This window comes from Peromyscus maniculatus, chromosome 2 (assembly GCF_049852395.1).
Source record: "Peromyscus maniculatus bairdii isolate BWxNUB_F1_BW_parent chromosome 2, HU_Pman_BW_mat_3.1, whole genome shotgun sequence".
In the NCBI taxonomy this organism is placed as follows: Eukaryota; Metazoa; Chordata; class Mammalia; order Rodentia; family Cricetidae; genus Peromyscus; species Peromyscus maniculatus.
In genome coordinates this window covers 150,636,773-150,664,158 of record NC_134853.1, presented here as the reverse complement: position 1 = coordinate 150,664,158, position 27,386 = coordinate 150,636,773, and the positions used below count along the sequence as shown (strand labels likewise).

The 27,386-nt window shown below is 43.8% G+C and overlaps 1 protein-coding gene across 1 annotated transcript; it reads left to right on the top strand.

Moving 5' to 3' along the window:
- The first annotated feature begins 1,358 nt into the window (after positions 1-1,358).
- Positions 1,359-26,158, top strand: Ythdf2 (YTH N6-methyladenosine RNA binding protein F2). The gene is made up of 5 exons (XM_006975580.4): positions 1,359-1,720; positions 2,179-2,203; positions 2,790-2,869; positions 7,923-9,506; positions 25,293-26,158. Exons 1-5 carry the CDS (start codon positions 1,694-1,696, stop codon positions 25,314-25,316), a joined length of 1,740 nt encoding a protein of 579 aa, XP_006975642.2. The 5' UTR covers positions 1,359-1,693; the 3' UTR covers positions 25,317-26,158.
- The last annotated feature ends 1,228 nt before the right edge of the window (positions 26,159-27,386 follow it).

Here is a 27,386-nt window from a genome sequence, read left to right as displayed (position 1 = left end):
TGCATGTGCCACTTTGCCTGGCAGGATGCTTTGATTTTATTCACTCATGAAGCCATCAAAGCCTTCCCTATCTAGCAAGCACTTGGGAGGCAAAGGCAGGTGGATCTCAGTGAGTTCGGGGCCAGCCTGGTCTACAAAGAGAGTTCCAGGGCAGCCAAGAAACCCTGTCTCAAAAAACCAAAAACAAACAAACAAACAAAAAAAGTCTTTGCTAGCTGGGAGTGGTGGTGCATGTCATTGCTATCAGTATCCAGGAAGGAGAGGCAGGCAGATTTATGAGTTTAAGGCCAACCTGGTCTACCTCGTGAGTTCCAGGACAGCTAGAGACTTTGTAGAAGCACAAACAAATAAACAACAAAAAAAAGTGTCTTTGCTCATCCTTTGGATCTCTTTGGGATCTTGGATCCTGAAGACGCGGTTGAAGGATGATATTATGTTTTTCTTTGTGTCAAAAGCACGGGTCCATTGAATAGCTCAGTAACTTTGGGCAGAATAGTTAATCTCGGTTTTCCCAGCTGTAACAGGGGAGACTGATAGCCACTTTGAACTTGTTGAAAGCCTCTTAAGTTTCATGTGTTGGAAAGCACACAGCAAGTCCTAGAATAAAGTTCATTTTTCTGCCCTCAGATCAAGGATATTCCCTCTTAAAGTCCCACAGGACTTTAGAGGTGCGCCGGACCCCGTGGAAATATGTGTGAAATTTGTGTGCACACGTGTGAGGTGTCTTTTTCTTGGAAATAAAGCCCAGAGTTTGGTGGATTATTTTTGGGGTCCGTGGCTTCTCTGCCAAGGGACTGTATATTTTTCTCCCTCAAAAGCCAAAGGGGCGAATGTCTTTTGTGGAGGGCGAGGGGAGTCGGGGGGGGGTTTCATGCTTAAGTAGATGTACTGCTCCTGGGCGCTCTCTGCAAGTCCCTGAGGAAGGAAGATGACAGTACTCCTAGGGAAGGGCTCCCGTCTCCGGGGCTGACCTCCATGAAGTTTTCCCTATGAGCTCTCAAGGACCTCTCAACCAGGTTCCCCTTCCAATTGGGGGGAAGAGTTGTCAAATGCAGTCATGGATCACGATTCAAGTCTTGCATGCGGCAGAGGCCTCTGCATCGTTAGGAAACTGACTTTTGCTTCTTTTCTCCAGACAAAGCAATTTTTTTTTTTCTTCTAGGTGTTTGCCCAAAATCTCCAGTCGCGGACCCCGGCCCCCCAGCGCTCCTAGGCCCCAAAAAGCGGCGGCGGTGGGGGCGGGGAGGCCGCGCGAGCGCGCGCGCGCGCGCCGCTTCCGCTCCTCCAGCCCACTAGAGGGCGCCGCGGGCACAGCGCTGCCTTCCCGAGGTGCTCCGCGCCGGGTCCCTTCCGCGTGTGGGGGGGGGGGGGGAGCGAATGTGAGAGTCAGCGCTCGCGCCGCGCGCGCGCCGCCCGGCTCTGCTGCTCGGCGCCCATAACTCCGGCGGCGAGGGGCGGGGGCGCGCGCGCCGAGGCATAGAGACGGGCGTTGAGCTGCCCGGCTAGAGCGTCGCCGAGTCGGAGCCGGAGCCCGAGCCGCGCGCTGTGTCTCCGCTGCGTCCGCCGAGGCTCCGAGTGTCAGGGACAAAAGCCGCCGCCGCACCCTCTGCTCCCGCCGCCGGGGCTCATCCGCCGCTGCCGCCGTCCTGAGGAGGAGTCCGCCGCCGTCGTCACCAGGGAGGATCCGAGAGCCATGTCGGCCAGCAGCCTCTTGGAGCAGGTACAGGCCCAGCCCGCATGCCTCGGCCATTGTGTGAGTCGAGACGGAGCCCGACTAGGCCCCGGGCCCGCCGCTCCTGGCCGGGCCGCGGCGGCGCCTCTCGCGGCTTGGGATTCCGGCCTGAGGCCGGCCGCGCCCTGCGCCTCCCGGTCTGGCCCGCTCTTCCCGCTCCTCCCCGGACCTTGCCGGCCGGCCGCGCCGCGCCGCGCCGCGCTCCCTCCCTCCCCTTAGCGGCCCGGGCTTTCCTTCCTCGTTTCCTTCCCCTTCCCTCGTGTCGCTGCTGGCCCGGCCCGGCTGACCCGCCGGCCCAGCGCTCTTGCCCGCCTCCCCCTCCCCACGCGTCCCCTCGGGCCTGCCTGCTCCTTTCTTCCCGGCTCGGGCCCTGGTCTCATTTGTCTTCCCTTTTCCGTTTTCTTCCCGGACGACCTGCTGCTCGCCGACGTCCCCTCCTCCCGCAGAGACCAAAAGGTCAAGGAAACAAAGGTAAGGCCGGCTCCGCCGGTGGCCGCGGGCCGGCATGGGGGGGCGAGCACGCCGGACAGTGGGGGCGGGGTCTCGGGGACGCGCCCCGGGGAAAGGACCTTTCCGAGGCGGCTCGGTTCGCAGGTGCCCCGCGCGGGGTGCTCGGCCCTTTTGGTGTGTCCCTGCAGCTGGCGAGCAGCTTTTTCGTTAACAACGAGTAATTCATGAGCGGGTGGGGGTGGAGTGCGTTTTGAAAAGCACCAGGTCCTTAGTTTCCCGTAGGTCTTAGGAGGCCTTTGTGTTTCCTCCTCGTGGATCACTTTCTGGAAGTAACTCACATGTGAGGCGGGGAGAGAAAGCCGGAGGGAATTGAAATTCCGAGGAGCCAATAAACTGACCTTTTAAGAAGATCAGCTTGCTCTGGGGTGGAGAGAGTCTTTTTTCACTGGGGAATCTTGCTTGCTGGAGCCCTGGCGCTCATGTTATCCCTTTAAGAGGTTGGTGGCTCTGTGAACTAGCGTGATCTCTTCCCGGTGAGAATGTAATTGCTGAACTTGGGAGGGAGCTCTCGGGCCAGGACATTGCTAATTTGACTTTCTCCTTCTAGTACAAAATGGGTCTGTGCATCAAAAGGATGGACTAAATGATGATGATTTTGAACCGTACTTGAGTCCACAGGCAAGGCCCGTGAGTAACTGATCATTTTCTATTATCTGAGGGTGTAGTGTACTGTTAGACTTTCTGCCCTATCAGTAAGTCTCACTTTTGTGTTGGAGGGAGTTTACTCTTAATACTTATTAACTTGTTATAGAACATACAAATGTTATAGGCTATAGTACTGATAACATTTCGTTGTGTAAGAACAATAATTGAGTAATTGTCCCTCATTTGCCAGGAATATGTCAGTGCAAAATGTAGAATATTGGCTAGAGTTGAATGTTCTGACTGCATTGAAGGAAACAGAACCTTGTCTTTTAGGAAAGTTGGGTTCCTGATGTAGTGAGGAAATTTTAGTGTAGAATCACTTGAGCTTCACTGATCCATTGGTCTCTCATGAGCTTTCGTGTATTAAAATTTTGAAGTGAGACAAAGTGGGATGCTTGCTATTTTGATTTGCTTTTATTTAATATCTATAGAGAACAACTTTGTATACCTACCTCTTCTGGAAGAGAAATGGAGTTAAAGTTTAGCACAGTTGATACTCAGATCAAGAATGATTGCAGTCCCTGGCAGTGGTGGTGCACGCCTTTGATCCCAGCCCTCGGGAGGCAGACAGAGCTAGGCAGAACTCTATGAGTTCGAGGCCAGCCTGGTCTACAAAGCGAGTTCCAGGAAAGGTGCAAAGCTACACAGAGAAGCCCCGTCTCGAGAAACCAAAAAAAAAAAAAAAGAAAGAAAGAAGGATTGCAGTTTCAGGTGGGCCAGGAACTTCCTTAGTGGAGAGAGGGCTTTTGCACCAGAGTGTCCTTCTAGTGTAGTGTCCATCACTGACAAAAAAAAGTTTGAGATGTATTTAATGTTTCTGATAGAAAGATTAGTTGCATATATATTCAGATACTCCAATATGAACTGTACATGTGGAGGCTTGTTTGACTCACCAATTTTGTTTTCCTGTCTCGTGACGGTCACAAAGTCTTAAGTTAACATAAGTCCACAGATTTATACATCAAAATGTATACATCAAAAGAATTGATGGTATTACTTTTAAGCTATTGTAACATAGATTAAGAAGTTTATGCAACATTTATATAAAATTGTGAACATACCCTGTAGGAAGGAAATAGAGTTGGTTCTCAGTAACTTGATCTGTGTGTGTGTGTGTGTGTATGTGTACACTCAGATTTGGATCTGATCTTACGTAAGATTTTTGAGATGGCGTATGTAAAAATTTTCATAGTTAAGAGTACAAAAACCATCTACACAGAGAAACCCTGTCTCGAAAAACCAAAAAAAAAAAAAAACCATCTAGAGTAGTTTTCAACCTTCCTTTAATACAGTTCCTCATGTTGTGGTGAACCCCAACTATAAAATGATTTTTGTTTCTACTTCATAACGAATTTTGCTGCTGTTATGAGTCATAATGTAAATATCTGATATGCAGGATATCTGATAATGGGACCCCCAAAAGGGTCGTGACCCAGAGATTGAGATTCTATTGCTGATATATTAACTGATTGGCAGAAAGTACCCACAGAGGACAACCAGCTAATCAAGAAGATCAGGGAAGGAAGTAGAGGAATGAATTGATATTAGTTACTGTTAATGAAGTAGTTTGCTTTCCTAATCACTTTACCAGAGAGTGGGAACCAATTCTAGGCAGTTCTTGTAAAGTATTGTGTAATTTAGATTTCTGAGCTCTGCAGCATGTGGGGACTTGTCATTACAGGTATAGACATTCACAGATGTCTTGGCCTAGTCCGTGCTAATAAGAGCATTTTGTTTTTCTTTCAGAAGTAAGCTGAAGCTTAAAGGACCTTTTTAAAAAATTGGGCCGTAGTTATAAACCTTGAAAAAGGGTGGCTCTTTGTTTGTTTTGTGGTCAGTCATCAAGAGTAAAAGCCTTAGAGCTGGGTGTACATCACTGTTTCTTTTTGTAACAGCCCTGGCTGTCCTGGAACTCTCTGTAGATCAAGCTGGTCTTAAACTCTCAGAGACCCGCCGGCCTCGGCCTCCCAAGGCATGCCCACTGACACACACACCCAGCTAATTCATGTAATTTTTAACTTCTTTTTTCTTTCTGTCTTTGTTTGTTTGTCTTTTGGAGTCTCCCTATGTAATCTTGACTAGCCTTACACTCGCTGAGATCTGTCTGCCTCTGTCTCCTGAGTACTGGGATTAAAGGTATAAGGTACCACACCTGGCCTTCTCAAACTCCATTAGTTGAATTTTATTATGTAGATGTGTTTAGAGGCTGAAGAATACTGTTTATACTCTTTCCTGGCCTTGGTAATACAAGTTCAAGTCCTAAGGTACTTACTGTTTCCAAGTCTCTTCAGGTCAGATCTACCTATTAAGTAGCTAATGGACTGGTAAATAATGAGTGTCTTATATTACTAGAACTATTACAACTAAGGCAGACTATATGAATTGAGTTCTGTACTTATGGAGATCAATTTCATGTACCTCTTGCTTTTCATTTGAGGTTATCCTGTGTGCTGTAGGGTTTATTTAGTAGGGTTAGTAAATAAGTGCTGTAGGGTTAGTTTAGTTTTGAGATAGTGTTGCCCTGGCCAGCCAGGAGCTATGTATGTGTAGACCATGTTGGCGTCCAGTTGATAGAGATCTTCCTGCCTCTGCCTCCCCAGTGCTGGGATGACAGGTGTACATCACTGTGTCCAGCAGTGCTGTAGGGTTTTTATTGAAAAAAAAAAAAAATCACAAACTAAGATCAAGAATGATTAAGGCTCTCACAAAACAATCTATATCCTTGATGTGAGGAGTAATTGTACACATTGCATATTTCTGATTGTTTAAGGTTATAGACTTATGTCATAATTTTATACTTCTAATGCAAAAGGTAGTATAAATTTCAAATGATTGGCATTCATTTTATAGGTGAAATGAAACAGGAAGTAATCCCTCTATTCCCACCCATATTTTAAGTCTTTTGGAAACCACTATTTCCCTTCCAGTTATTGTAGAGTTTATGTAGTGAACATTGTTAGTTTATGAGGGAAGAATGCTTGGATAGACATTTGGACTAGAACTTGAAATTTCTAGTCCTTTCTGGTTTTTTTTTTTTTTTCATCCCCTTCCAAAATTTTCTTACACACACACAACATAAAGAACTGGGCATGTGTGTGCCACCATACAGATTGGAGGCAGAGGACAGTTTGCAGGAGTTGATTCTCTCTGTCCACCATGTGGGTTCCAGGGATCTAACTCAGGTTCTTGACCTGACTGCTTATTGAGCTAGGCTTTTTTATTTTTAAGCATTTATGTGGTGTGGGGCTACCATGGCATGTATGTGGAGGACAAAGCAACTTGATAGTAGTGTCAATTCTCTTGGCCCTGTGGGTGCTGGTGATTGAATTCAGGTCATTAAGCATGGTGACAAACACCTTTACCCATTGAGCCATCTGTTTTTCTGTGTGTATGTGTGTACAGTGAGTGTGTGCCTGGTGCCTGTGGAGGTCAGAAGAGGACATCATCAGATTCCCTGGAACTGGAGTTATAGATGGTTGTGAGCCACCACATGGTGCTAGGAACTGAACCTAAGTGATTTTAGCCACTGAGTCATTGTTCCAGCTCTACTTTTTTTTTTTCTTGTTGGACATAGAATCTGTTTTTGTTTTTTGAAACAGGGTTTCCCTGTAGCTTTGGAGCCTGTCTTGGAACTCACTCTGTAGACCAGGCTGGCCTCAAACTCACAGAGATCCACATGTTTCTGCTTCCTGAGAGCTGGGAGTAAAGGTGTGCATCACCACTAAAATCTGGTTTTGTTAGCTCTCAAACTCACGGTATAGCTAAGAAAGCTCTTGAGTTCTCCCTTCATGCCTGTACTTCCTACTTGCTGGGATTACAAGCATGTGCCATGAAGTCTGGCTCTTTTGCTGGGAAGCTCTTGAACACTGATCTTGCAAAATTCCCACTTTGTGTGTGTGTGTGTGTGTGTGCATGCATGCGCATTGGTGTTTTTGTCTCCATGTATGTCTTTGTGAGGATGTCAGCTCTTGGAGTTACAGACAGTTGTTAGCTGCCATGTGGGTGCTGGGAATTGAACCCAGGTCTTCTGGAAGAGCAGTCAGTGCTCTTAACTGCTGAGCCATCTCTCCAGCCCCCAAAATTCCCACTTTTTTAAATCCAAAACTAATTAGTTTTAATAAAGACATCATCTCCATTGGGCCTGGATTGGCAAGAGTTAGAAGTAAGCCTGGGGCACATAGTTCCTACCTCTCTGGGATGTAGAGTAAGAACCTTTAATTCTAGGACTTGGGAGGCAGAGGCAGGGGGATCTCTGGGAGTTCAAGGCCCAGCCTGGTTTGTGCCAGTTAGAGCTTCATAGTGAGAACCTGTGTAAAAGGAACAACTGGCCAGTCATGATGGGGTATGGGAACACCCCCCACCCTGCCTTATTGTGGTATGTATGGGCCTATTGCTTGCATGTATGTTATGTACCACGTGTTTGCATTACTTACAGAAGGCATCAGATCTCTTGACTGTAGTAACAGATGGTTGTTAGCTGCCATGTGTGTGCTGGGAACCAAATCTGGATCTTCTGGAAGTACTGCAGATACTCTTAACTGTTGAGCTACTTTCCAGCCCTAGTAGTATATATACACCTTTATTTAATCCCACCACACTGAGTTCTAGGCCAGCCTGGTTTGCATAACAAGTTCTAGGATAGCCAAAGCTACATATTAAGACCCTGTTTCAAAAACAAATAACAACATCCAAAAAAAAAAAAAAAAACCTGTTACTATATGTATCAACTTATCTTTACACAGGACCTTTAGGTATGGTGTGACATGTCTTTAACCCCAACACTTAGAATCTGAGGCAGGAAGATTGCCTTAAGTTTGAGGCCAACTGGGCTACATAGCACATAAAAAACCAGCAGATATCACATCAGAATTTCATATAGTTCAAAAATGCCAAGAAGTTTACAGAAAGGTATATGGGCTACTCCCTTTTGTAGTGATGGCTCAAATACTTGAGTTGTAATTGTGGAAGGAAATGTCCTGTTATTTATATTATTTATATATATGTTGTTTTGATCTATTTGCCTTTTCTTCCACAGAATAATGCATATACTGCCATGTCAGACTCCTACTTACCCAGTTACTACAGCCCCTCCATTGGCTTTTCCTACTCTTTGGGTGAAGCTGCTTGGTCTACTGGAGGTGACACAGCCATGCCCTATCTAACTTCCTATGGACAACTGAGCAACGGAGAGCCCCACTTCCTACCAGACGCAATGTTTGGGCAGCCAGGAGCCCTGGGTAGCACTCCATTTCTTGGTCAGCATGGTTTTAATTTTTTCCCCAGTGGGATCGACTTCTCAGCATGGGGAAATAACAGTTCTCAGGGACAGTCTACTCAAAGCTCTGGATATAGTAGCAATTATGCTTATGCACCCAGCTCCTTAGGTGGAGCCATGATTGATGGACAGTCAGCTTTTGCCAATGAGACCCTCAATAAAGCTCCTGGCATGAATACTATAGACCAAGGGATGGCGGCACTGAAACTGGGTAGCACAGAAGTTGCAAGCAGTGTTCCAAAAGTTGTAGGCTCTGCTGTTGGTAGTGGGTCCATCACTAGTAACATTGTGGCTTCCAACAGTTTGCCTCCAGCTACTATTGCTCCTCCAAAACCAGCATCTTGGGCTGATATTGCTAGCAAGCCTGCAAAACAGCAACCTAAACTGAAGACCAAGAATGGCATTGCAGGGTCAAGTCTTCCACCGCCCCCAATAAAGCATAACATGGATATTGGAACTTGGGATAACAAGGGTCCCGTGGCAAAAGCTCCCTCGCAGGCTTTGGTTCAAAATATAGGTCAGCCAACCCAGGGGTCTCCTCAGCCTGTAGGACAGCAGGCCAATAATAGCCCCCCAGTGGCTCAAACATCAGTAGGGCAACAGACACAGCCATTGCCTCCGCCTCCACCACAGCCTGCCCAGCTCTCAGTCCAGCAACAGGCAGCTCAGCCAGCTCGCTGGGTAGCACCTCGGAACCGTGGCAGTGGGTTCGGTCATAATGGGGTGGATGGTAATGGAGTAGGACAGTCTCAGGCAGGCTCGGGATCTGCTCCTTCAGAGCCTCACCCAGTATTGGAGAAGCTTCGGTCCATTAATAACTATAACCCTAAAGATTTCGACTGGAATCTGAAACATGGCCGGGTTTTCATCATTAAGAGCTACTCTGAGGACGATATCCACCGTTCCATTAAGTATAATATCTGGTGCAGCACAGAGCACGGTAACAAGAGACTGGATGCTGCCTATCGTTCCATGAACGGGAAAGGTCCCGTTTACTTACTTTTCAGTGTCAACGGCAGTGGACACTTCTGTGGAGTTGCAGAGATGAAATCTGCTGTGGACTACAACACATGTGCAGGTGTGTGGTCCCAGGACAAATGGAAGGGTCGTTTTGATGTCAGATGGATTTTTGTGAAGGACGTTCCCAATAGCCAACTGCGACACATTCGTCTAGAGAACAACGAGAATAAACCAGTGACCAACTCTAGGGACACTCAGGAAGTGCCTCTGGAAAAAGCTAAGCAGGTGTTGAAAATCATAGCCAGCTACAAGCACACCACTTCCATTTTTGATGACTTCTCACACTATGAGAAACGCCAAGAGGAAGAAGAAAGTGTTAAAAAGGTAACGAGCTTATTTGGACTCTGGGGAAGGAGGAGGCATTACAGAGGCTAAGAGAGGTATTGCAGTGAGTGAATGGTTAATAAAAGCTCTGGAAATAATGGTGTCATTTAGCAGCTTAAGGCTTTATGGGAGGGAGTATAATTGGTCTTTTGAACCCTAGTGTGAAGGAATGTGAGCATTAGTGGAGAGCAGAAACAATACAGTTTGAACTTAACTGATAGAGACAGGTAATTGTAAAGATACAAAAGGGATAATTGAAGTGATGGTATGATGAGAAAGGGAAGGATGGAGGGTGTAATATACAGAAAGTATGAACACGCTATGCAAGAATTGACATTGTTTGTTGGACCATGTTTTACTCTTGTAGTGTTCACTTTATTTTATTTTCAGTGATAGGAATTGAAACAAGGATATGCTAGGCAAGCCCTCTCCTCACTGCTCCACATCCCCAGCCATAGGAAAGTTTTCTATATATAAATCTTTATTATATAAAACTTTAAAAACAGCGTTAAAGGGATTGGGGAAACTTGGTTTTAACATTTTATTACTCAGTCATTTTATCCTTTTTTTTTTTTTTTGTATCAGGTAGAAAGTGATAGAAAATGAATCCAAAGTAGAGTGTTTTATTTGAAATACACAGTGTTTGCTCTGAGGGTATTAGGTATATATAAATTTTAGGGCCGGGCGGTGGTGGCTCACACCTTTAATCCCAGCACTCGGGAGGCAGAGGCAGGCGGATCTCTGTGAGTTCGAGGCCAGCCTGGGCTACCAAGTGAGTCCCAGGAAAGACACAAAGCTACACAGAGAAACCCTGTCTCAAAAAACCAAAAAAAAAAAAAAAATTTAGGACCACAGTGGGGGTGTTTGTTTTATTTTGCTGGGCAGTGGTGCCGTACGCCCTTAATCCCAGCACTCAGGAGGCAGAGGTGAGCGGATCTCTGAGTTTGAGGCCACCAAAGAGGTCTACAAAGTGAGTTCCAGGACAGACTCCAAAACTACACAGAGAAGCCCTGTCTCGAAAATAAAAACAGAACAAAAAAAATTATTTTATATGTATGTATATGAGCCTGCATGTATGCATGAGGTCTGCAGAGACCAGAAGAGGGTGATGGTACCCTGGGATTGGAGTTACAGGTGTTTGTAGGCTCTGCCATTTGGGTCCAGGTCTTTGAGAAGAGCAGCTAGTGATCGTAACCATTGAGCCTTCTTTCCACCTTTTTTGTTACTTACTCATATTTTACTAACTTATTTTCTGTGTACAGGTGTTTTGCCTGCATGTGTGTCTGTGTACTACATGCAAGCCTGGTGTACACACAGAAACCAGAAGAGGGTTTCAGATCCCATGAAACTGGAGTTTACTGTAGATTTATGCTGGCTTAATTTTTGTTCTGCTGGTGATTGAACTCAGGGTGAATTTGTGTTTTTATTTTTTATTTTAAACCAGTGCTCTGGATGGACCTTGAGCATGCTAGGGAAACAGTCTATCTCTGAGCTAAGTACCTGGATCTGTTGACTTTTTTAAGTCAAGGGTGTATTTGGATTAAATTCACTGCAGTGGTTGTGAGTGAATTGAACCTGGAAAGAGGATCTTGTAGTTTAGACCTCAGAACTCATTAACTGAGGATGACTTTGAATCTCTGAGACTAATTTTTTTGTTTGACTTTTGAGACAGGGTCTCACTGTGTAGTCATCCATGGTCTGGAACTTATTATATAGACCAAGCTGGCCTTGAACTCACAGATCTGTTTGTCTCTGCTGGGAAAGAGGCGTACCATCATTTCCAGTGCTGCAGCTATTTTTTTTTTTTAATATTTTAGGTCCCCCCCCCCCCAAGTTTTTAGATTTATTTTAGGTTCTGTGCTTTTGTATGTCTGTGTACCACAGTGTATGTCACAGGTTGTGACAGGCTGCTATGTGGGTGCTGGGAATTGAACCCTGATCTCTGTAAGAACAAGTGCTCTTAACTGCTAAGTCATCTCTCTAGCCCCAATAAATATGTAGCCTAGGCTTGCCTTGAACTCGTGGTCCTCCTGCCTCTGCCTCCTGTGCCTGCTTTGGGGTAGGAGCACACAGATACACAGTTGGTTCTCACCTTCCACCTTTATTTTATCTGGTTCTAGTAATCAAATTAGGTTATGGCCAGCACCTTTACACGTTGAGCTAGAATTTCTGATCCTCCTATCTCAACTTTCCAAGTGCTGGTGTTATAGCTACTACCAATGACTGCCACCACAACCCATTTATACATTGTTTGGAATTGAACCCAGAGCTTTATGCAGGCTAAGAGCTCCACTGAGTTACCAGCCAGTTCTGATAATGAACTTTGTATAATTAGATGTGAGATTCTTATCTTAGGATTGACTAGACTTTTACTGTTTTCCTAGAATGAACTTAATAATGAAAGGTGTTAAATAGTGTCTGGAGTTAGGGATGTAACTCTGGTAGAATGTTTGGGGAACATACACCAGACCTTGGGTTCTATCTTTAGCACTATCCCCCCTTTAAATAATAAGGTAATGGTTTATTTTCAAAACCACACATAAAGACTTAGATGGATGAGTATCCTAATTGTTCTCAGGTTGGTGAACAAAACACCAGATAAAAGTTAAAGCTTTGATTATATTTGTGCCCCATTGCCTTTGAGGTAATGTTCTTTGGGAAGAGACTCGGGTTTCAGGAAAGCTCGATGCTAGCCCTGTTCCATTTCAGTCTGAATTGTCTGCTCTGATGCTTGTTCCTCCTGTCCTTGCATAACTGACTATAATCTGTTAGTAGTTTATTAGGCTTCCAAGAATGTTTGTGAGAATGGGATTCATAGCTCATCAAGGCACTACTTTAGGTGTGTGTGTGTGCTTTGTGTTAATTACAAGATGGCAGAAGCCTGGATGGCATGGAGGGTGGTAATGCAGCGACTTGGACGTAACTAGGCAACACTTAAAACCTCTCCTAGGATGACATCACAGCTGTTCTGAAGGTCCGTGACCAGACAAGGATCCTGGCAGACCACACTGAAGTGGAGACAGCCAGCCATTATTACTGAATCCTTCTGTCACCTGATGTAATTCAGTATTCTGAAACCTTCAAACTGCTTCTGTCTGGCTTGACATGTCCAGTAAATTTTAGCCATATCTTTGTGTCTTTGGAGTGTCTTCCACTCCCTCCGCCCCAATCTAGCCCAGCTGGCCTTGAACTCCTGATCCTCTTGCCTCCACCTCCTGAGTGCTGGGATTAGAGGCCAGCCATGTCCTGGTTTGTAACTTTTTTTTAAACTTTGTATCTAAAACATTTAATTGTGAGAGACAGCAAGCACATACCCATGCATGAAAGTGGAGGTCAGGGGACTTTTTAGAGGTTAGGGGTTGATCTGCACCACATAGGTCTTCAGGCTTTCTTTACCCACTGAGCTCTTCCACTGGCCTGGTTCAAAACATCTTTTTAGCCCTGAGTGTTGTTCACTTATACCACACCAGATACTGTGACATCACTTTTAGTGGCTTTGTAATCTGTTGTAAGCATGTTGACTGATTTTGTTCTTTGGGACAGCCTGACTGTAGCACAGACTGGCCGTCCTTCCTTAGCCTCTCAGGATTACAGATGTGAGCCATTGCACCCAGGTTCTATATTTTCTTACTAAATGATTAGGATAGAAATAACCATACCTGCCTTACTCACAGCACTCAGGAAGCAGAGACAAGCGGATCTCTTAAGTTTGAGACCAGCCTGGTAGTGACTTCAGGACAGCCAGGGCTACATATTGAGGCCTTGTCCAAGGAAAAAGAAACAGACATACTAATTGTTGTTTCCATTTAGTCCTGCTTTAACATTTGAAGTTCCTACTCACACTTCCTGAGTGGACACCCCCTTCTGTGTGTCGGTGTATGCACGTGTACGTGCCTGGAAGTCAGAAGACAAATTGTGGGAGTCAGATCTCTATTTCCAGTGTCTGGGAATGTAGCTCTGTTGGTAGAATGCTTGTTCAGCATGTACAAAATACTGGGTTCAGCTCCCAGCGCTGCATAAACTGAGTGGTCCACACCTCTAATCCCAGCACTGGAAGGGTGGAAGCAGGAGGAGCAGAAGTTCAGTGTTACCTCTGGGCTAGCCTGGGCTACATGGCACTCGTGTTCTAAAGAGAAAAGAGAAGTGGAGGAATGTGAGTGGAAATTCTGCAGGTTCAGCATCTCTGCTGTGTGTTGGGTTTAGTGTGGGGTATGGTGAGTGAAGAATCTGTTGTGTTGTAGAGGTGGCTACAGCTTTTTGAAGCACTGCATTGAATTCCCATTGGATGTCCTAGTTCAAGGGATAAAGGACTTTCCTATAGCTCTTTAGTTATTGTCACTTATTTTGTGTTTGTGTACACATGTGGGTGCACGAGCCACAGTGTACATGTGTAGGTCAGGGCAGTCTGCTCTAGTTCTCTGCTAACGTGGTTCCCTGGGGTCATACTCAGGCTGGCAGGCTGTTCCAATGTTGACCTGATTGTAATTCTTGAAGAAGGAAAAAAACCAAAAAACTAGTGAAAAGTAAGGCAAGCAACGGTTATCTCAAGTTGTTGCTGCCCCCTTCTGGACACAATTATAGCTCCAGCAAAGGTAGTGCAAGTATCTGCGTAATACTTTCCACCCTGCTGAGTAAACAAGCTCCAGCAGACCTGGTGTTAGGGATAATTAGAACATGAGGTCACTTGAAATGTTACAGAACAGTGTATATTAAAATGCTGACACTGGGCCAGCAAGATGGCTCAGTGGGTAAAGTGCTCGCTGTGTTCGCCTGAGAGCTTGAGTGCAGTCCCTAGAATTCATGTTGTTGATTGCTTTAAAGATGGACCAAAAAAACTTCAGAGATGGTCCAGCAGTTAAGAGCATGTACTGCTCTTCAGTCCCAGTACCCATGCTGGGTAGCTGACAAATGCCTATAACTTCAGCTCCAGGGAGGTCCATGCCTCTGGTGTCTGGGGGCATCTGCACTCACTTGCATAGACACACATAATTAAAAAAAAACAACTTTTAATAAAAAGTAGAATATGATAGAGGAAGACACTTGATGTCAACCTCTGGCACAGACAAACACACCTACAACACACTAAGCTGTACATTGCATACACGGGAAACACTAAAAATATGGAGGAGAGAACATTTTACAAAATTGACCACTGCAGACGTGCATTCCTGCACATACATTATATGCACACAAATAACTTTTATTAGATTTATTTATTATGTATACAGTGTTTTGCCTGCATGTATGCCTGCACACCAGAAGAGGGCACCAGATCTCATTATAAATGGTTGTGAGCCACCATGTGGGTGCTGGGAATTGAACACAGGTCCTCTGGTAGAGCAGCCAGTGCTCTTAACCTCTGAGCCATCTCTCCAGCTCCCCCGCGCAGAAATTAGTCACTTTTTTAGTGTTGATGTTACAGTATGTGACCAAGTGCAGAAGAGAGTAGCAAGACCAGCTAAGACTAGTGTCACTCAAGGTTTATGGAACACTTAATTACATGTACACCTGGAAGGAGGATGAGTAGGGAAAGGTAATGGCCTGCCTAATTCCATAGTGATTTCCAGGCCAGTCAGGGCTATGTAGCTGTTAGAAATAGAGGAAGCTGCTCTTTTCAACTTTATTTGATCTTGAACTTAATGATTATCCCAAATCTACTCTCTGGGTGCTAGGGTTTCAGGCATGTGCTACCATACCTGATTATGTGGTATTGGAGCTTACTTTGTGCATACAAAACAAATACTTCTGTATCTCTTGATTCAGCTGATTGGATTAGAAATATTTAAGGGCTGGCTGTGGTGGTGTACGCCTTTGATCCCAGCACTTGGGAGGCAGAGCCAGGTGATCTCTCTGAGTTCAAGTACAGCCTGGTCTACAGAGCGAGATCCAGGACAGGCACCAAAACTACACAGAGAAACCCTGTCTTGAACCCCCCCCCCAAAAAAAATAAGTGTTGGTTGTATGCAGACACTACCATGTCCTTTGTTATTGTTTACTTTTATACTGTGCCATTTTCTGAAAGGTATTTGAGCATCTTTGGTTTTGTTAGCCAATGGGGGAGATTCCCTAGAACCCCTATGAATTATTCAGTTTGTAATTTTTATTTAATTTTTCATATAGGGTCTTACAGCCCAGAACTTGCTATGTAGCTAAAGATGACCTTGAACTTATAATTATACTGCATCTACTTTCTGGGTGCTGGGGTTACAGACATAAGCTACTGTACCTGATTTTATGTGGTGTTGGAGCTTGAATCTTTGTGCATACAAGTGCAGACAAGCACTACCAGCATAGTTACATCCCAGTCCTCTGGTAGGTCTTCACAAACATCAGAAACTGCCTACTACATACACAAGTTTAGTCATTTAGAGAAGATAGACTCATGTAAGATTTGACTTGAATTTGACGTGAATTTATTTACTTGTTTATTTACTTATTTTGGAGACAAGGTCCTGGTGTCCCAGAATACTCTGTGCCGATCAGGCTGCCTTCAAACTCACAGGGATCACCTGCCTCTGCCTCCCAAGTGCTGGGGTTAAAGGTGTGCGCCACTGCATGATATGTGAACTTCAAAGAAAATATTTAATTGGAGCTGGAAAGATGGCTCAAGAGGTTTAAGAGCACTTGTTGCAGATGACCTGGGTTCAGTTCCCAGCAACCGCATGATGGCTCACAGTCATCTTTAACTCAGTTCCAGGAAACATGACCCAAAAATAAAGTAAATCACATGTTTTTATGTATATGTAAGCTTGAATGCACCACATGCATGCAGAAACCTGAGGAGGTTGGAAAAGATGTCAGATCCTCTGGAATTAAAGTCCATTTGATGAGAGTTTCAAGGGTTGTGATTTACTGACAGGCAGTGGGAAGAGGAATGCAAATGGTTTTGAGATGTCCTAACACTGAGTGGAAGACTATCGTCTACTCACTTCTAGTGTACACCAACACTATAAGGTTACATCACCCCATTGGCAGAGTTAGAGCCTAGACAAGTTATTGAGTAATTTAGTCATTTATGTCAAAAGTTACATTACTTAAGGTTCATGATCCAGCAAAGGGATAAGGAGGTGGGACACTGGGTAGATGTGGAGAAAGTATCACAGTATAAATCCTCTCCATCTCCCAAAAATAGATTTAAAATTTCTTTTTTTAATTTGGAAAAAAAAAAAAAAAGCAAACCCAAACATTAGTGTGTATGTTTGGAGCAGTGTGCTACATACAGCACACGTGCAGGTCAGAGAAGAACGTGGTGAAGTTGGCTCTTCCTCCACTTTCATGTAGGTTCTGGAGATTAAATTTGCTTATCAGACTTTGTTTTGTTTTAGTTTTGTCTTTCTGTATGTAGACCAGGCTGGCCTGGAACTCACAGACATCTACCTGCCTCTGCCTCCCAAGTACTGGGATTAAAGGTGTGCACCACCTCGCCCGGCAGTCCTCAAGTTTCTGAAGCAAATCCCTTCACTTGCTGAGCCATCTCATGGGGTCCCCTTGTGGTATGTGTGTTTAATTTTTATGTGTATGAGTATGCATACATGTATGCCTACATGTATGTCTGTGCAGCAAGTATGTGCAGGAACTGGAGCTACAGGTGGCTGTGAGCTGCCATATGTTGAACCTAGGTCCTCTGGAAGAGTAGTCAATGCCTCTGTCTACTGATCCCATCACTTAGAAGTGGAGAGAGGGCTGGGGAGTATAGATGAGTGGTAAGCTTGCCTAGCACGTGCAAAGCTTTGGGTTCAATTTCCAATACCACAAAAAGAAAGGGAAAGTAGAAGAGAGAATAAGCAAGTGATAAATAATTGGGCAAGATGGCATACTGTCTAGGAGATTGAAAATCTCACAGCCTGTGTCACCAACACTCTCTTTAAAAATGAACTGGGAGCCGGGCGGTGGTGGCGCACGCCTTTAATCCCAGCACTCGGGAGGCAGAGCCAGGCGGATCGCTGTGAGTTCGAGGCCAGCCTGGGCTACCAAGTGAGCTCCAGGAAAGGCGCAAAACTACGCAGAGAAACCCTGTCTCGAAAAACCTAAAAAAAAAAAAAAAAAAAAAAAAAATGAACTGGGGCTGGATAAGTGTGGTGGGCCAATCCACTGACTCCAGCCTTTAGGAGGCTAAGGCAAAGGGATTTCAGCCAGTTTAAGATTTCATAGAGTAAATTGAACACTGCCACCTTGTGGTTGCAAGGTATTCTTGTGAGCAAATTTTAAACTTTGTAATCAGTTTTGTATTGTAGTGCTGGGTAGTGAATTCAGAGCCTTGTGGGTGCTAGACAAACTCTCTACCACAGCCATGTCTCCAGTTCTGTAAACAGATTGAAAGTGAGGAGGGGGCTGAAGTGGTTTGAATAGAGGTGTGGGTGTTACTTGGAACCAGTTATTTAAGCCGAAGACTAGAGGTTGAGGCTTAGAAACATTGAAGATTATAGTTATTTTAAAAAATAAATATCAAGCTGGGCAGTGGTGGTGCACGCCTTTAATCCTAGCACTCAGGAGGCAGAGGTAGGTGGATCTCTGAGTTCGAGGCCAGCCTGGTCTACAGATGGAGTTACAGAACAGGCTACACAGAGAAACCCTGTCTCAAAAAACTTAAAAAAACAAAACAAAACAAAAAAACACCTTTAAATATTAGAGGTGGAAGTTTGAGATGTTGGTAAGAGGATACATAATTACAGATAGGTTAAAAATGCAGCAAGCTGCCAGGCAGTGGTGGTGCATGCCTTTAATCCCAGCACTCAGTAGGCAGAGGCAGGCGGATCTCTGAGTTCAAAGGCAGCCCTGGGTTCCGGAGTAAGTTCCAGGAAAGGCACAAAGCTACACAGAGAAACCCTGTCTCGAAAAACAAACAAACAAAAAAAAGTAGCAAGTCTTTCTTTGTGCTGCCAGCTCCCCAAATAACTACACAGAGACATTAATTATTAAAGCTTGGCCTTAGCTTAGGCTTGTCCCACTAGCTTTTACAACTTAAATGAACTTATTTATTTTAACGTATGTTCTGTGCCTCAATACCTCATCTCTTGGTACTGCCCATGCATGCTGCTTTCTTTGAGTCTGGCTCACAACCCCACCTTTCTTCCTCTCCAAGTCCTTTCTATCCCCAGAAGTCCCAACTAACCTCTTCCTGCCTAGCTATTGGCCATTCAGTTTTTTATTAAACCAATCACAGTGACACATCTTTACAATGTAAAGGAATATTCTGCAAGGGGACTAAATTGAAAGAGATTTATTGCATTGTGTGATAGTTAATGATGGTGCATTGTGTGGTAATTTTGAGAAAGCAGAGTAAATGGTATCATCAAAGATAAGTACAGGGCTAGGGAAAAGAGCTCAGTGGAGGGTAAAATGCTTGCCAGGCAAGCAAGGTGACGGGAGGTTGGATCCCCAGGGCCCATGTAAAGGTTGGGCTTGTGTAACAAGCTTTCTCAAATGTAGTCAGGCTTTTGTTTTGTGAGCCCACCAGCTCCCCAATAACGGTATGGAGACTTAATATTAATTATGAAAGCCTGGCTTTAGCTTAGCCATTTTCCAACTAACTGTCTCTTTTAATCTATATTTTGCCATGTGGCTCGGTTACCTGTTTTGTACTGTATGTCCGACTTCGTCAGAGTTTCTGGCAAAATCTGAGCCCATGGATTTCTTTCTCTTCTTCTCTCTCCCTGGAAATCCCGCCTATCTTCTCCTGCCCAGCTATTGGCCATTCAGCTCTTTATAACCAATCAGAAGATGCCTTGGCAAAGACATACCTTCACAGGGTACAAATATTCTGAACAGGTGTGTGTGGCAGCCCACCTGTAATCCCACAACTCGGGAAGCAGAGACAAGATCCCTGAAGTAGGGGGGCTGGAGAGATGGCTCAGGTTAAGAGCACTGCCTGTTTTTCCAGAGGTCCTGAGTTCAAATCCCAGTAACCACATGGTGGCTCACAACCATCTACAATGAGCTCTAATGCCTTCTTCTGGCGTGCAGGCATCATGCAGCTAGAACACTATGTACATAACAAAATATAAATAAATCTTTAAAAAAAAAAAGGCTCCCTGAAGTAAACTGGCTTGCTAGACTAGCTGAGTTGAATGTGAAACCCTGCCTCAGTATAAAAGGGTGGGAGAGTGGATACCTGATGTTAATCTCTGGCTTCTACACATATATAGGCTTATATGCACACTTCACACACACACACACACACACACACACACACACACACACACACACAAATACACAAATGTCAAACAAAGTGACTGGTGTGTAGTTCATCTGATAAAGCACATGGAAAGGTTCCGGGTACTTAGGAGCCAAGGAATACCACAAAGTCACTGTAAACTTAGCCACTTTGCTGCAGGGAAAGGTTTCCCCAATGTAGTGACTCTGCTCCGCCAGGGGAGGATTTTCCCACCAAAGTTGTTACAGTTCTACTCAGGGCCCCCAGTGTGTAACAACTCTGCTCTCTAGGGGAAGGTTTCCTCAGCAAAAGTGTTGCAGTTCTGCTCTGCTCTTTTCCAGCAAAGAAGGTCTCACCAAAGCCTCATTGAAGAGATTTATTGGGAGGGAAGAATCCAGGAGGGTGGCTGCCTCTGTCATAGTGGAAAAAGGCAACAGCAAACCGAACAGGCACAGGATTTATATAGGACTTCTTAGGGCCAGGTTTTTTTCCAGGTGAAGATTTTTAGGGTGGGAGTTGGTCAGATTTCAATCCCTGAGTTTGGATAAGCTCAAGAGACTAGCTGGATTTTGTGCTCAGGGATTGGTTGGTTTTTGTATTGTGTTGGTCAGGGACAGAATGTGTTTCCTTGGCTCTGGTTTCAGGGCCAAAGTGTATTTCATTGTCCCCTTTTAACCTTTTGGCTCTGGTTTCAGGGCCAGTGTGTTCTTTGGCTGACCTTTTTACCCAACAACAGGGACCTGAGTTTAATTCCCAGGACCTACATGAATAAAAGCTGGTGGGATGTTGGAGACAGATCCCTGGGGCTCACTGGCCAGCTAGCCTTCCTGCCTGGTTGCCTTGGTGAAAGACGCTGACTGAAAAAGGTAGATGGCACCTCAAGAACAATACCCAAGATTGTCCTCTGGCCTTTACAGGAGCACACACAGAAGTGAGAAGCAGATTCAGATGTGATAACACATACTTGAAGAGGACACTTGGGAGGTAGAAGCAGGATGATCAGGAGTTCAAGGTCATCCTCAGTGAATTCAAGGCCAGCCTTAGGTACACGAGACCATGCCTCAAAGACATGGGTGGTCTGAGGAGTTGGTCTAGCTCTTGTTCTTGAAGAGGGTTTGTGCTGGGTTCCTAGTATCCATGTGGTGGCTCCTCTGACACCCTCCTATGACCTCCACAGCTACTAGACACTCACATGATGCACATACATACATGCAGGCAAAACAACACACATAAAATCTAAAATTTTAGATTTTGTTGGAGGTCAGAGAATAAGTTTGTTTTTCCCTCTCACATGTGGGTCTTTAGACTTGGCTGGCTTTAACTTTTCAAGACAGGATCTCTCTATATATAGCTTAGGTTGGCATTGACCTCAGGAACCTCCTGCCTGAGGCTTCTATGTTCTTGGATGACAAGTGTGCTCCATTGTATGTGGTGTGAAAAAGTAGTATTTTGTTTTGTTTTTAGAGGTAAGGTCTCTGTGTAGTCCTGCTTGGTCTCAGACTTCAGCCTCAGCCTTTAGTGCTGAGTTGACAGGTGTGTGCTATGGTACCATGTCTGGCTGTTAATGCACTACAGGCACTTGCCACAGTGCCTGGTTCCAATGTTCTTCATGTTATATAGCGGTTTTCTTTTGTCTGGGTTCTAGTCCGGGATCCTTGAGTTTCATTTGCTTTAAACCACAGTGATTTCAAGAGATAGTATGTCCTCAGTGGGTCAGTCACTAGGTAGATGGTATTTGTTCATGCCATTATTTGTAACTTCATGTAAGCTGTTCCCTGCCAGGGTTTCCATTTTTATTTGCTATTTTTACTAGGTCTGAGGGTGTATACCTATGATCCCAGCATTTGGGAGATCAAGCAAGAGGGTTGATTGTAATTTCAAGGCACCTTGGATGACATCAAACTCTGTGTCCAGGGGCTGAAGAGATGGCTTGGCAGTTAAGAGAACTTGCTGAAGTTTTTTAGAGGACATTAGTTCAGTTTCAGCTCCTGTGCTGGGCAGCTTACAACCCCGTAACTCTGGCTCCAGGGCACTTGCGCTGTCTTCTGGCCTCCCCAAGCATGCACATACATGCATGCACACATAAATAAAAATCTTAAAAAACTTGTATCAAAAGTAATTTTTCCTTTTCATAAGCAGGAGACTATGAATATCTTTTTTCTTATCAGACTTTCACCCCTTTAAATATTTATTGATAACTCTTGCTTGGTTCAGATGCTAATTATTAATTAATCCATGCATTGCAAAAGTTAGCCCTTGAGAAACTTCAAGCAGGATCCTAGTGATTCTTATTCTTTCTAATCTGTACTTTTTCTTAATCAAAATAATGCTCTAATTTTTTAAGGGATTGATTTATTTTATGTGTGTGTTTTGCCTGCATGTATTTTTGTGTATCGTGTATATTTTGACTTAAAGAGGTCTGAAAAGGTCACAAGAGGGTGTTAGAACTGGAATTACAGATGGTTATGAACTGCCTTGTGGGTGCTGGGATTGAACCCCAGTCCTCTGGAAAAGTAGCCAGTGCTGTTAACCAGAGTCCATTTCTTTCCAGTTCCTCAAAACTATTCTAAATATGATTTAGTATTTAAGATTCTGTGAATTATTTACTAGTTCCAAAATCATTTACTTTTTAAGATGCTTTGGTCTAAATTCTAAAGCGTCTTTATAACCTTTAAGGACTTTAATCTTTATTTTTATTTATTTTTTGTATGCGGATCAAAACAGCTGTGTTTGGAAATTGAACATTTAGGCTGGCTCATTAACTGTAACACTGAAATTGCTAGCTTCATTTTTGAGATCCTACAACTGACCTTATCTCTTGATTTTATTTTTTCTTTCTTTCTTTCTTTCTTTTTTTTTTTTTTTTTTGTTTTGTTTTGTTTTGTTTTTTTTCGAGACAGGGTTTCTCTGTGTAGCTTTGCGCCTTTTCTGGAACTCACTTGGTAGCCCAGGCTGGCCTGGAACTCACAGAGATCCGCCTGGCTCTGCCTCCCGAGTGCTGGAATTAGAGACTTGTGTCACCATGCTGAGCTTTAAGTGTTGTGACTAAGCATGTTGGTAAAATTAGATGTGTATGTTAGGGTTTGGTTTCTTACAGTATAAGGAAAACAGGTTAAAACTTTCTGTGTGTTTGTTAAGATATAACAAGCAGAGCTGGAGAGATGGCTCAGAGGTTAAGAGCACTGACTGCTCTTCCAGAGGTCCTGAGTTCAATTCCCAGCAACCACATGGTGGCTCACAACCATCTGTAATGAGATTTGGTGCCCTCTTCTGACGTGCAGGGATACATTTAGGGAGAACACTGTATACATAATAAATAAATCTTTAAAGAAACAGATATAACAAGCACCATTTTATTTAATAGTCAATTAGCCTAATTTACCTTGTAAAGCAAATAAGCATGAGTTAGGTAAGTGAAGACCTGTTTTTGTTTGTTTTTGAGGGTTTTTGTTTTTGTTTTTGTTTTTAGAATTAATGGTGCTTGAAAGTGAACGAGTAGACTAGTTTTAAATTTTCAGGCTGACCTTGAACAACTGCTGTATACTTCTGGCTGTCTCTGAATTCCCAGTCCTGCCCCAGTCTCACAAATGCTGAGATTGCCTATGTGTACCAGCTGATTTTGTTGTTCCTAGTGCTGGGATTGAACCCAGAGCCCTGCACATCAAGCATTCTAGCACTGAGCTACATCCCATCTCTGAATAAAAGATTGATACAAGGTGCTGTTGAAAGATTGGTTAACTTCAGGATTATTATTATTATTATTATTATTTTTCCCCAAGGCAAGGTTTCTCTGCGTCCCCCTAGATGTCCTCGATCTTGCTCTGTAGACCAGGCTAGCCTTGAACTCAGGTACTCCTGCCTCTGCCTCCTGAGTGCTGGGATTACAGCTGTTCTCCACCACTGCCTGGCCAGAATTACTATTTTTTGAGACAGGGTCACATTCTAGCAGCTCAGGCTGTCCTCAAACTCTTGGTGATCCTCCTGCTTTAGTATCCTGAGTACTGGGATTATGGACCTGTGCCATGATGCCTGGCAGTTTCATTTTACTTTTTAAAACTGTTTTCCTACTGTAAAGCAATATGTCTGTCTTAGTTACTTTTCTGTTGCTGTAATAAAAAACAGTGACCAAGGCAACTTTAAAAGAATGCATTTAAGCCGGGCAGTGGTGGCGCACGCCTTTAATCCCAGCACTCGGGAGGCAGAGCCAGGCAGATCTCTGTGAGTTCCAGGCCAGCCTGGGCTACCAAGTGAGTCCCAGAAAAGGCGCAAAGCTACACAGAGAAACCCTGTCTTGAGAAAAAAAAAAAAAAAAAAAAAGATGAATGCTTTTAATTTAGGTTTTAGAGATGGTGGAACAAAGGTTTAGTCCAGGAGCAGCTGAGAGCTCACATCTTGATACAAAAGTTGGAGGCAGACAGACAGACAGACAGACAGACAGAGACACTGGGAATGGAACCTCAAAGCCTTCCCCTCTAGTAACACATCTCTAATAAGGCCACACACTTCCTTCCTTATCCTTCCCAAACAGTTCTACCAGCCTGGGGACCTAGTATTGAAACATGAGCCTATGGGGTTCGTTCTCCTTCAAACCATCACAGTGTCTGTTCTTGAAATTTTAGGAGAGTTTAATAGAAAAATTCTAGGAACATTAAAACTTAAGTTTCTCTTACATTGGATGGAACTTTTTTCCTAATTAGCTGATTTTCAGATTGGAATATATGGGTTAGTTAAAATGTTTACTGCTGTGATTGATAAGTGTAGTGTCTCCTTGTGACATTTTCATACATGTATGTAAGGTACTTTATCACACATGTAGAGGGCCAATTGTGACAATGGGTGTCTTTCTTGCTTGATCTCCACTTGATTGAGGCAGGCTTTCTCAGTAAACCTTAAGCTTCCGGTCCAGCTAGCCAGCTAGCTGGCCTTGGGAATCCCCTCTCTGCCTCCTGAGTGATGGTGATTAAAGTTGTTAGTTTTTCTTAAAGGTTGGTACAGTAGCTGTACAGGCCTTGGTCCATCTTGGGTAGATAGTCTTGGACAGGTAGGTAACTTCTTTGAAGTTTAGTTTAATGGGAATAATGGCTTGGTGTAGTGTGCCTCTTTAGTACACTGAGGGTTAAGGGCAGGAGGAGTCCAAGTTGGGACCAGCTCGGGTTGTGATTATCTTAAATGAAACAATAACAAAGTCTAAGCCTTGGAAGTAAATACAGTCTTTGGAGGGAAAATATGGAGATGATTAATAGTTAACAGTACCCGGGACATGGAAGTCCAAATGTGAGGGTTGCTATTCTTTCTGGGATTCCTGCTAACATCAGAACCATAGTTACAAGATCAAGGGGAGCAAATACGTAAGTTTAGGACTGTGCACTCTGTTGTTGTTTTGGTGTTTTGAGACAGAGTCTCTCTACATAGCACTGGCTATCCTAGAGTCACTCTGTAGACGAGGCTGGCCTGGAACTCACAGATCCTCCTGCCCTTTGCCTCCAGGTGCTGAGCTCAAAGTTGTGTGCCACCACAGCTGGCCAGGCCTTTTCCTTTTAAAATGATTGTAGTTTTTGCATTTGTTTATTTATTATTACTTTCATTTAGATAGGTTTTAGCTAACTTTTTCAACTTTTTTCTTACCTCCCCAGGAACGTCAAGGTCGTGGGAAATAAAAAGCGGTTCTGCACAGACGGCAGCAACGGTTGCATCTGCTTATCCTAAGAGGACACAGTGACCTTCAAGAAAATTAGGACTTCTTTCTTAATTTCATTGACTTCAGAGACGATTGCAGACTTGCAGTTTAAGTATTGGAATTTCACAAAAGACATAGGACTTAACTGGAAAATGGGGGAAAAAAGGAAGAAAAAAAAAAAACCTAAACAGAAATTCCCTCTAGGTAGTTTAGGTAAAAAAAAAAATGTCCCTTTTATTTTGGCTTTGGTTGTGATTCAGAGCATAATGCTTTGGTTTTTTATTTTTTTTTGTCTTTTTACTATTTTTTCGGATTTTTAAGTCCGTAAGTGCATACAATTTTCTCTAATTTTTAAACCCTTTCCTCTTCCCATTTTGACATTTGCACTTGGAGAACACTTGAGTTACACAGATTTTGGGTGTCCACCCCAGAAAGTGGGAATTTGATTTTTCCCTTCCGAACTGGAAGAAAATTTTTATGAAGAATTTTTGTCTAGGAGAGGTTAATAACAGTGTTACCCAAGGTTGTGTCTGTAAGGGTGATTCATTTTCTCTGACCCTTTGTTACTCAAAGTAAAGTACTAGAGTCCTAAGAAATGTTCTGTTCTTGTACATTATACTGATTAAGTCAGGATTAATTTGATTTCAAAGCTAAGAACAGTGGTAAAAACTTGTTTTCAGAAATGCATTTTGGAAGAGAAAATATTGTAAAACATGTAGTGAATGTTTCTTCAGTTTCTTGTTCAGCCAATGAGGAAAGGGCATTGCCTTTCTTTTTACCATTAATCACTTCTCAATAAACGTGAGATCCTGTTGAGCATCATTTCTAGTACCATTTAGTATTATTTGTCTGCTGTATTTTGGGGAAAGATTTTGGCATGTAAGGAGTTTTGAGAGGTGAATGACAACTCATTGTAGAGAGTTGTTAAAGGCACCGCATGGCGCTGCATTCCTATACTCCCAGCACTTAGGAGGGGGCCCAGGATGGAGAACGTCAGAGCTTGTCCTTACCACATAGCAAGTTTGAGACCAGTCATCAAAAAAGTTTGTATTGAAAGGACATAGTTGGGACTTGTACCTAAGGCCTGAAGTCCTGACCTGTAAACCACGGTGTGACAGTATCTGTAACGCTTTGTTTCTGGTTCTTCGTATAGCAAGCACAGCACTGCTAAACCACTCAGTGATATTTGTGTTTCATCAGGTGTCAGCTACTGAGCTAATTCCATCAGAACCTCACTCTACAGAAAGAGGTAGCACCCAGTATCCAAGGATGTAAGTGTCTAATCTAATATATGATTAGTTTAGACAGTATTCCCCAGGGATTTGGGTCTCAAAAGTGAAATTCCAGTGGTTAGCTCTTTGTACACTTTGACCACAGTGGAATTTGTTTATTCCCTAAGACTTAAAGGGCTTCTCTGCTTTAGAGAATTTTGCTCTTAAGATGTCCCAATTTTAGAGAAATAAATGTGCAAAAACTACACTAAGAGGATTCTGAAAATGGAGTTAATACTGTGGACAGTATTACCAGGGTATGCCTTGTTCCACACATCCAGGCTGCTAAGTAAGTGAGCTCAATAACACTGGGATATAGCTCAGTTAGTAGACGCTTCCTGGCCCTAGGAAGGAAAGTCAGGGCTGATTCCTAGCATTATAGTCAGCACTGTATACCAAGGCACAGTAGAATCTTCTAGATATTTTTTTCCTGCTAAACTTTTTTTTTTTTTAATAAACTCTCCCCCAATTAGAGTTCTCAGTGTTTTCATTAGTTTGAATATATACATTTTTTCACATTTAACTTTTTTTAAATGTGCATTGGTGTTTGTCCTGCATGTATGTCTGTGTGAGGGAGTCAGATCCACTGGAACTGAGCTGCCAAGTAGTTACTAGGAATTGGACCCCAGTCCTCTGGCAGAACAGCCAGTGCTCTCAACCGCTGAGCCATCTCTCCAGCCCCACATTTATCTCAAGTCCTGTTGGTTGAACAGGGTTCTTACCGGTCACTTGGTTGAGTAATTTGCCTTTAAGTGGGAAAATATCCAGAGAAAGGCAGT

Coding starts and splice junctions, on each gene's coding strand:
- Ythdf2 (XM_006975580.4), top strand. CDS start 1,694: ATGTCGGCCAGCAGCCTCTTGGAGCAG. Junction 2,870..7,922: donor TGAGTCCACAGGCAAGGCCC/GTGAGTAACTGA, acceptor TTTCTTCCACAG/AATAATGCATATACTGCCAT. Junction 9,507..25,292: donor AAGAAGAAAGTGTTAAAAAG/GTAACGAGCTTA, acceptor TTACCTCCCCAG/GAACGTCAAGGTCGTGGGAA.